The sequence below is a fragment of the Erpetoichthys calabaricus genome, chromosome 6, assembly GCF_900747795.2.
Source record: "Erpetoichthys calabaricus chromosome 6, fErpCal1.3, whole genome shotgun sequence".
NCBI classification, from domain to species: domain Eukaryota; kingdom Metazoa; phylum Chordata; class Cladistia; order Polypteriformes; family Polypteridae; genus Erpetoichthys; species Erpetoichthys calabaricus.
In genome coordinates, this window is record NC_041399.2 from 197,257,086 (window position 1) to 197,268,003 (window position 10,918).

A 10,918-nucleotide genomic window follows, 5' to 3' on the forward strand; every position below is an offset into this window, starting at 1 on the left:
CGCACCCAGTTAATCCAGTTCAGGGTTCCAACGTGAAAAATATTATTCTACATTCTGCAATGAGAAGTCAAGCAAAATGATACTTTTTATTGGCTAACTGAACAGATTACAATACGCAAGCTTTCAAGGCAACTCAGGCCCCTTCTTCAGGCAGTTTGGGGCATGAGTTGCCTCGAAAGCTTGCGTATTGTAATTTGTACAGTTAGCCAATAAAAGGGGTCATTCTGCTTGATTTCTTGTTGCATCCATAATAGTTAACACAGTACCCACCCTACCTCTACATTCTGGATTAATAGTGTTCCGTCCATCCACATACATTCCAGAAGTCATAGAGGAGAGATTCATAACAATAACATGAAATAAGCTAAAGGCATAAATAAAATACTCAAAAAAATGAGATTTGGCTTTTGGTGATCACATTATATAAATTAACTAATTTAAAACAATGAGGATTGTGAACTGGCAACTCTATACCCATAGCTTTTGCCTTCATGTGTAGCATTGCAATTAATTTTGCAATTCACCTAAACATTACCTTTTTTTCACCATGCATCCATTTTAAAATATTCAACAACCTGAGCTATCTAAACACCTCTACCAAATATAATCTTTTAAATTATGAAAAAACTGAAGCATCCTACTAAGGAGCAATGCAAAACTAACAGGTGAAATGCTTAATAGTTACATGTATAAAACAACTTGATTTGCTTTTTTTTTTTTTTAAGAAAGATTTTATTTCTTTTAAAAGAATATTATGAATCATCCAGATATATAGTTATCATCTTATTACTGTATGAAATGAATCATTGGAACTTTACACATCTGACAGTGCACATCACCTGTAATTTTGTTTTACTTTGCAACAAGACAGGTAATTTTTGGTTTTAATAAATTTGTAATTCCTGTAGTGCTTATGAAGCTTACACTTTACTCCTCCAGCAAGTCGGCAGTCCTGTAATTATAGAGGTCAGTAGAAAGCACTAGGTCTGTCCGACCCTTCTGCTCTACAGCCTTCCTTAGTTCTGCCAGAGCCTGAACAAGTCTATCAGGGTTGACTGGAAACTCCATTAAGTTATAGTAAGAGGGCGGCTGTGGCAGTCCATCCTCATAACAGTCTGTGGGCTGTGGATGGACAAGAAGCTGCAGTTGTGGAAGCTCAGTGGCTACAAGCACCAGAGACATCAGTCCCTCTGTGGATATTGGGTTTAAAGAACAGCCTAAGCTGTAGAGATTTCTACAACGACGCAGAGATGTCAAGAGGGTGCCTACCAAGTGATCTGTTAGGTTGCAGCCTGAAAGCACAAGATACCTAAGAGATACTGATGCTTCACATAATAGGCGCTGTAGGGGTGGAAGAAGTGCCTCGTTGAAACTATTCCCACTAAGGTCCAGTTTCCGTAGAAAACAAGCGTGTGGACTCTCAGCAAGGTAGTATAGGTCGCTTGAGGTCAGATAGAAATAGTTCAGCTCCACAACTTCCAGGGCTCTCTCCAAAGAGCTATGAAAAAAAAAAAACGAAGAAGAAAAGAAATCTCATAAGATTTAAGTTATTTAAAAACACAGGACGCACAAATTACTGAGGGTGATAATTAAACTGGTTTTCATCATTTTACCTCAACAAAAGCCGGAGTTTGTTGGAGAGACGCAAAGATGTTAGATTCAATTCCCTTAGTTTTCGAAGCCGACCCAGTCCGGCTGCCATTTCTCGAAGTCCACTCTCTGTGTCAGGAGTTCCATGACGTATATCAACATTGATGTACAGTAGACGCAAGCTCATGAGGGAAGGGAACTTTGCCAAAATTGGCAAAAGAAGGTTGATACCAGCAAGACCCAAGTTGTTGTAGCGCAAATCCACTCTACGTAGGGGGAGAGGTTCCAGGAGTTCCAGCAAAGTTGCAGTGCGCTGAGCAGACAATTCTTCAGCTCGAAGATCCCGACACAAAAGTCTCATGGGACCTTTGGCTTGTAGGGCCTGCTTTACACACTCATAGGAGCTGGCATTGACAAACATATCTGCTCTCACCTCTACCTCTAGAGCCAGGGATTGTACTACCTCAGTATCTTCTATATACGCAGTATTTCTCCTGCGTTTGGAGGCAGACTCTGTGGTGTTCTCTCCTCGCCGCACTTTAGCTACTTCTAGGCAAGCCTTTGCTATTGCCACTGTGCGGGACAATCCACCCATAGAATTGGGCTCAGGCCTTCCTCCCTCATCCTGAACACCACATAAATCCAGAACTCTCAGAACACGCCTGTGGATAAGAAACAAAAATTTGGATTTTAAAAGTCAAACTCTGTAGAAAGGAGTGAAATTAACACCTATCAATTTTCAACACTGGTGCCAATTTAGAAATTCAGGGAATATTGCAGGAAATGTTATCAAATCCAATTCAGCAGATTACGTAAATTTTTTAATGGTCTTACTTGCAGATAAGAAGCCTTTTTTCAGAGATTACTCACCTTCCATTTCTTGTCTTCTCTGTCAAATTCTTAACTATAGTGAGCAGAACAGCCTGCAGGCAACATCGACTAGGCCGGTCCTGGCTAAGGTCATAGTGGTAGTGATGGCATCCCTGCAAGAGCCGAACAAGGCTGAGTACTGGGAGGGGCCAGCGTCTAACCAGCTCCACAATTACCAGTGGTCGTTGATCCAAAAAAGCAGCCTTAAAAAGGATTGGATACAACTCATGAGGGACGTATGGCAATGAATTCAGAGCAGAGCCGTGGTCCGACACCACTTTACGTGCACACAAAAAAACCAGCGAGACTGACATCCCTTAACATCGAGCATCCTAGAGAGATAAACCAAAATATATGTCAGGCATTTCATGTCACAAAGCAGTGATATGAAGAGTAAGGCAACCAAAAGAAAAATCTGTAAGAGTAACATTCACCAATTCCAGAAAAAAAGCCTGTTAGTCCCTATATGTGCCCATAATGGTTTAGGGAAACAATAAATCTTTTGTCAAAATTCATCTTAGTTTTTTTAAATACAAAATGAGACCTCAATTTCTTGATTAATAATTTACATTAAAGAAGTCCTATGCAACACCTTTACCGATACATTTGAGAAAGTTCTCATGACATCTTCTCTAGACTCTCAGAGTAGGACATACCACCTACTGTAGTCTTGGAATAAACATAGCCCATCATTTCTGTACAGCTTAAAGCACTGCTGTCTTTTCTCTTGGTATCACATTTAACTGTATTCCACAGAACATTAAATTGACTTAGTCCAAAAACCAGAAGGAAAAACCTTAACTAGAAAAAGAAAATTTGAGCATGTCTCACCATTCTTAGCATCATTAAACTGGTTATCTGGGTGCCAGTGTCCCTGAGAATTGATTTTAAAATACTATTAATTGTATATAAATCTTAGAAATATCTTGCTCCTAAAAGTTCAGAAAAGGAGTGGAAAGCAGCCATGTATAGAATACATTCACAAAGCACTTAATTATTCAACTTAAAAACTTCTACAAAGGGCATTTACCTCAGCTAAAATTATTCCAAATGTTTCTAGGGCAACATTCAATCTGTGAACGTTGCAATCAAGCTCCAAACTCACTGGGTCACATGTTTTAGGCCTGCACCAAATTAACATTGTTTTGGAGAAAAAACTTTAAATGCCTATCAGATAGCCTTGGTGTGACATTCACTCCTAACCTATTAACAGTTGTGTTTGGTGGACTCCCACATGGTCTTAAAGTGGAAAACGACAAACTGACTGTAACTGCCTTTACCTTACAAGTAGCACATTGACTTATCTTGCTCAACTCAAAGAATCCCAACCCACCACTTTTAACTCAGTGGGTAACTGATGTCCTGTACTATTTGAAATTGGAAAAAAATCAAATTCTCACTAAGAGGATCTGTTCAAAACCTTTTTAAAATATGGCAGGATCTAATCAATAACTTTTTAGAATAAGCTTCAATATCAGGGAGAAGGATACTCTTCCTTTCTTATTGCTTCAAAGAATTACTTTGTTGGCTGGCTCTCCTCTCTTTCTTTCTTTTGGGTGGATGCTGAATTTTGGTTTTGTTAAGTTTAATTTGATTGTATGGATTGTTATTTGCTTTTAAATTATATAAAAAAATGAAAAAAATCTTCCTTCCAATATTTCCCAGTCGAAACTTTAGATCTTTTAACATTGGTTTGCTTATTATTCCAAGTTTAAATTACATTGAGAGGTGTGTTTTTGCTGTTGTGTATCAAAAATACTTTACCAATAGAGATATGCCAGGCTAATGCAGTGGAAACATTTCATTAAAAAAAAAAAAAACTCCTAAAAACCCATTTTTTTAATTTGGCTTTTTGTGAGTGTATTTTTGATCTACTTCTTATAGATTACACATGCACAGAATTATCATATTTTCATATATTTGCAATCATTATTCATTTTTAATTTTCCTCTGCTTTTCTGTGGTGTTTTACGCCACCTACACCCGTTCAAAGTCATGTGCACCTGCCAGTGATGATCAAATAAAAGCAGATATCCCAAATGTCCATGAAACCACACTACATCTAATAATCTACAATGAAAACTATAATAAACTACTGAAGTACATTTATGTTAGATAGAATACCCAGTGGAGTCGGTGTGGTCTTGTACGCCAGCAGAACTTGATTTTTTTTTCCTGCAGTATCTCACGTTTGTTGTTTTTTTTTTTTTTCTTCTTCTGTCCTCCCCAGCTATCTAACCTTATCAATGGATTCATCTTTAGATAGATAGATAGATAGATAGATAGATAGATAGATAGATAGATAGATAGATAGATAGATAGATAGATAGATAGATAGATAGATAGATAGATAGATAGATAGATACTTTATTAATCCCAATGGGAAATTCACATTTTCCAGCAGCAGCATACTGATACAATAAATAATATTAAATTAAAGAATGATAATAATGCAGGTGAAAAAAAGACAATAACTTTGTATAATGTTAAATGTTAACGTTTAAGCCCCCCCCCCCCCCCCCCCCCCCCGGGTGGAATTGAAGAGTTGCATAGTTTGAGGGAGGAACGATCTCTTCAATCTGTCAGTGGAGCAGGACAGTAACAGCAGTCTGTGTCGCTGAAGCTGCTCTTCTGTCTGGAGATGATACTATTTAGTGGATGCAGTGGATTCTCCATAATTGATAGGTGCCTGCTGAGCACCCTTCGCTCTGCAACAGATGTTAAACTGTCCAGCTCCATGCCAACAATAGAGCCTGCCTTCCTCACCAGTTTGTCCAGGCGTGAGGCGTCTTTCTTTTTTACAGACTTAGAAAAACTAATTTACATATATGGACTGTATGTTTACATTAATTACCTATCTATGTTAGGCAAGAGAGTATAGATTTTATTTTTGTATGTTATTTATTTATTATAAATATATAGATAGAGATTATTTATATATAGAAAATTTTTTTTTTTCCTTTTTTTTTTTTACTGTGGGTTCTTCTCCCACATCCCTAATACTGTGACTGGCGAGAATAAACTGCAAAAGTGAAACGAAGTGTGTGTTGGCATGCCTTGTGATAGAGCAGCAACCTGCCTAGTGTTGGTTATGTTCATTTGTTTAAATGTTATTCAGCGCTGTGTAATGTTGAATAGCGGACATCATGGATTATAGGCTCAGCATTTACTTTTTCACGATTAGAAAATTACTGTACAGTATATACAAAACATATCACTGTCAAAACACAAACACAGCTTTTTTAGGATTGATTTGCTGTGTGTTATTAGAACATTACTACAATCTAGACAAGAACAGGCCATTGACCTTAACAAAGCTCACCCGTCCTATCTACTTAATTCTTCTAAAAAAAAACATCAAATCGAGTTTTGAAAGTCCCTAAAGTCCTATTGCCTACCACACTACTTGGTCACTTATTCCAAGTGTTTATGGTTCTCTGTGTAAAGAAGAACTTTCTAATGTTTTGTGAAATTTACCCTTAACAAGTTTCCAACTGTGTCCCCTTGTTCTTTATGAACTCATTTTAAAATAACAGTCTCAATCCACTGGACTAATTCCCTTCATAACTTTAAACACTAATAATGTCACCTCTTAATCTTTTTTGCTTAAACTGAAAAGCATCAGCTCTTTTATTCTCTCTACATAATTCAACCCCCGTAGCCCTGGAATCAGTCCTGTCACCCTTTTTATATAACAGGATAATATTTGCCATTTTCCAGTCCTTTGGAATTTCCCCAGTGTGCAGTGCCTTCCTAAAAATATGTGTCAAGGGTTTATATCTGTACTCGCTAACCTCCTTAAGAATTTGGGGGTAAATATTACCTGGTCCTGGAGATTTGTTTGATTTCAGCCTATTTAATCAAAGCAGTACTTCTCTCTCTACAATTTCCAAATCACTCTGTACCTCCTTAGTAGTCCTGTTTACCTCTGGAAGGTTATACACTTCCTCACTTGTGAAAACCTCAGAAAAATACAAGTTTAGAGCATCCGCTATTTCACTGTCTGTATCTCTTAATTCCCTTTGCTATTCCTGATGCACTCCAAATATTCCATGACTGTTCTTTTACTACTAAAATACTGAAAGAATCTCTTTGGGTCATCTTTAGTCTTATTTGCTATATTCCTTTCCAGTTGTTTTTTAGCCTCCCTAATATCCTTTTTAATGGTTGCCCTCGTGTTCTCTTACGCCCTACGTTACACTTGGGAGTTATTAAGTCTTATTCGCCTTATCTGTCTGCTTTCTTCTTTGCAGCTTCTTTTTTAACTCTTTATTAACCCACTGCCGAGTTTTTTTTTTTAATTTCCTATAAATTCCAAATGTAGGTAAGTACCTGTCTTGTATTACATGTAAAACATTTTTAAACCTGTTCCTCTGCTCTTCAAGTCTCCACACGTAAAAGCTTATCCCAGCCAATCCTGCTTAGACTTGGCCGAATTTGCTCAAAGGTTCATTAACAGTTTTAGTCTTTGCGTTTGCACTCACACAAAACACTGAGAATTGTATTATTTTATGGTCGCTTGACCCTTGTGGTTTAAACATCTCTACATCCTCAATTCTATTCTGATTATTACAAAATACAAAATCTAGGCAGGCTAAATCCGCATTGGTGCTTTAACACACTGTTGAGTTGTTGCTAAACTTTAAAATTAAAAGTATGTGGCCTGAAAAACACCGATGATTAATCAAAACGCACCAGGTTTACATTACATTGCCAAAAAAACTGCTGAGCAACATGAACTAAACATTACACAGACTGAAACAGAAATAAAACTGTACGGGGTGATCAGCCGCACGAACAGTAACATACTCCATAGTGCACAATATGTCCAAAGCACACGGAAGTTGACCTTCAGTCAATAAAGCAAACAAAGCCTATCGTTAAATAAATACATCTACCAGTGTTACTACACAGCTTTTACCTATTCTGATCCGAGGACAGAAATTCAGAAAAAGTTCCCAGCGCGCCCTAACTGGAAAAGATTATAAAGGAGTCAAATGAATGTGTTAACACTAGTAAATATATATCTGCTCAATATTTACTTTTACTTTCCAAATCGCCAATATAATGTAATCAGATGTGATGAATTAATCAAAACAGTACTGGTGTCTACGCAACCCCAAAATGAAAAAGAAAGGGAGGAAGGAAGTGAATCTGACGAGCTTGATTACGTAACGCAATGGAATTTAGAATTCATACGTGGTCAAATAACTAATATATATAATAAACATGCTTAAACGATGACAAGCTAAGGCAGGTTTTATTGCAAGTGTTACAAATATTTACCCAGTTGAGCAGTGCTAAACGTCGCGAATGGTCAACTCCCACTGTGGCCTCACTCAGCCCGCCATGCAAACAGCACTATGAAAAACAGAAGATATCCATCTTGTGTCCTCGTTAAACTAACCGTCCCCCTTCTGCAGTATATTTTGCATCTGCTCAGGCTTTACTGAGACTTTGGCTCCATTCAGCTCTCTTCAATCAAGCTGTTAAGTAAAGGTTTGTTTATGAATGACGTCACGGAAGCGCCTCCTGTCTAAGAAGGACCCAACGGCGCCTAAGGGCTGCCCAGCGCCTGTACCGTGTATTTGCAGAATTTGTCAAGACTTGAAGTTTTTTCCGAGGTTAGGTTAGAAAGGGAATCATTTTTTTTTTTTTTTTCTTTTTACATTTGCTGTTTTTGGTGTTTTGCATGTTTGTAAATTAATTTCCTTTCCGACTTTTAAACAAAGCTCATCAGTTGGTTGATGTCACTTTGTCTTGTTCATAGCAAAGCTGAAACCTCATTCAGTACTTCAGTACAAATGTACCTTTCAATGAAAAATGAGCTGATTTATACTTTGTCTTGATACATTTCTAAAAGAACTCAATACCGTTAACCAAACAAAATGTCCTACTGCAAAATTTCCTGATCCGCATGGCCATGCTGTATCCAAATACAGTGTAATTACTTCTGGAAAATTGCTTATTTGGGATTACACTCTAATTGAAACAGCATACACAAAAAGAAAAAAAAATAGTGCGATTTGGGCAGTTAATAATACTACTGAAATGATTTTAAAGCCTGGGGGATCTGTCTGTGTGGACTTTGAATGTTCTCCCTGTGTCTGCATGTGTTTGCTGTCCACGTTGCAAGGAAAAATGTGTCAAGTTAGTTGGCAATGGTGACTGTAAATTGACCTCAAGGGTGTGAGTGAAAGTATGTAAATATGTCCGGTGATGAAACAATATCCCATCCGCAGCTGATTCTGTTGGAATAAGGAAATCAAGTGAGTTTTATTGTCATACCATTTATACACATACCTTGGTACTTTATACAGTGCTCTGAAATTGCGTTTCCCAGGTTTACAATGCAGTATTTAGACAATAAATATGACAATACAGCAGGGTGGGTAATTTTACGTAAGGAACTGAAGAACAAGGAACACAATCTGTATGGATCGACATCATAAAAAACAGCCATCAGTGATGACAGGAGATGTACAATGGACAAGGACTGCAAGGGAAAGCAGAACAGAGCAGTAATTACATAAGAGCCTATGATAAGTGAGCACACGCAGGGACATGGGGGTAACATGACTGCCTGAGGGGAGAAGCTGTCGTTGAGTCTTGCCGTCTCTGATACCTTCTGCCAAATAGAAGCATGGAAAAGAGATTATAAACCCCCTCAGTGCTGGAGGCCTTACTGATGCAGCTCTTTGTGAACATCTCCTCGATGCAAGGGACCGAAGTCCTCATGATGGCCTCCACAATGCAAACTATCTATTGAATGCATTACAGTTCCCGTCCCAGACAGTGATGCAGCTGGTCGGGACATTGACAGTGGTGGGGTATGGCATAGAAGACTTGCCTCCTTCAGCCGACCCAGAAAGTGGAGTCGCTGCTGTGCTTTCTTCCTCAAAGAGGTATTGATAGACCACGTCAGGTTCTCCATCAGGTGCACACCAAGGAATCTGGTGCTTTCCACTCCTTCAACTCAGAGCTATTGATATAAAATAGGGTGTAGATAGGGTGGGTTTATGGTTTTGTCAACACTGAGAAAGAGGTTGTTGCACTTGCTCCAGTGTACCAGCGGCTCCACCACCATTTTGTACTGTTTCATCATCATTGATGAATCCTCTTTAATAAAACCCCTGTGTGCGTCCGTGTGTGTGTCTTCTGGTGAAGTGCGCATGCGCGGGGCACGGTGTGATGCTTCAAAGCAGATGCTTCAAAGGCCGCCTGACGCGTCACACAAGACAGAGAGGGCGGCCAATCCAATCGGATTTTGGTAAATGAGGTAAGACCTAAAACATAACACACGAAAAATCCAATCGGGTACTGTGACGCGGAGACCAGCTTCCCCAAAGAGGTGGGATTAGTGTTTGTTGTTGTGCAAGTGTTCATTCTGAGGATGCCAGATTTGCGATTAACAAACTTGCCCTGGTAAAGTGTAAAGTGTCAGTCGTTGAAGGGGTTTTCCTAAATATACGAATTTTCATGATATTACAATAGGATGACTTTTAAAAGTAGATTTATTTTCGCGCACATATAATCCGTTGCTGGGGAGATGCCACACATACAATAATCAGCTGCAGCCAGCACAGATTAAAATACTTGCTGGGGAACTGCACAGTACTTGCTGGAGAGACGTATTACTGCGAGAGAAAATTAAAGGCACACAATACAGTGACGCATATTACAGCCACATACAAGCCACTATTACTGTAACAGAAAATAAATGGTCCCTTGCCATTTAATATAGACTGTACCTACTAATGTTTATGCAGTACTGTTCTAGCGCCCGTTATTGTAACAGGCTTAATGTCTAGTAAATATATAAATGTAATGAATTATTATTATTATTATTATTATTAAATGCTGGTCTCTAGTGAAGCTGCAGTACATTGATTATGGATGGTTATGTATATTTATTTATTTATTTATAGGTCTATTCGCAATGGATAGCTTGTGATAATAAGTCCTTCCCACCAATACCAGCTGAAAGCTGCATAGATGTACATTTGATGAATAAATAAAATTCAGCCTTAAATAAACCATTTTCATTTTGGAGTTAGTGTTGGGCTGCATCAGCGTGCATCTGTGAAGAGAAAAAATATAAAGGTTATTTTCACACTCTATAGAAAAGGTTAAAGACACAAGGTTTCAGTTGTATAACCTTCATCAGGTGTGTAACTAAAAAGTAAAGAGCAAATGATATATATAATAATAATAATAATTAATTACATTTATATAGCACTTTTCAAGGTACTCAAAGTACTTCACGTAGTAAGTGGGAAGCCACTTCAAGCACCACTGATGTGGAGCATCCACCTGACAATTTAGCCAGGACATCAAGATACACCATACTCTTTATGAAGGATGCCCAGGAATATTTTATGACACCAAAGAGTCAGAACCTCAGTTTTACGTCTCATCCGAAGGACAGCACCATTTTAACAGCACAGTGTCCCTGTCA

General features: G+C 38.3%; 1 protein-coding gene across 1 annotated transcript; it reads right to left on the reverse strand.

Annotated features, from left to right (window-relative positions):
• Window positions 1-191: 191 nt before the first annotated feature.
• Window positions 192-8,025, reverse strand: si:ch73-174h16.4 (leucine-rich repeat-containing protein 14). The gene is made up of 4 exons (XM_028804275.2): window positions 7,747-8,025; window positions 2,461-2,792; window positions 1,614-2,252; window positions 192-1,498 (listed from the first exon to the last, which is right to left on the reverse strand). The coding sequence occupies exons 2-4, from the start codon at window positions 2,772-2,774 to the stop codon at window positions 928-930; spliced, it is 1,524 nt and encodes a 507-aa protein (XP_028660108.1). The 5' UTR covers window positions 2,775-2,792; window positions 7,747-8,025; the 3' UTR covers window positions 192-927.
• Between the last annotated feature and the right edge of the window lie 2,893 nt (window positions 8,026-10,918).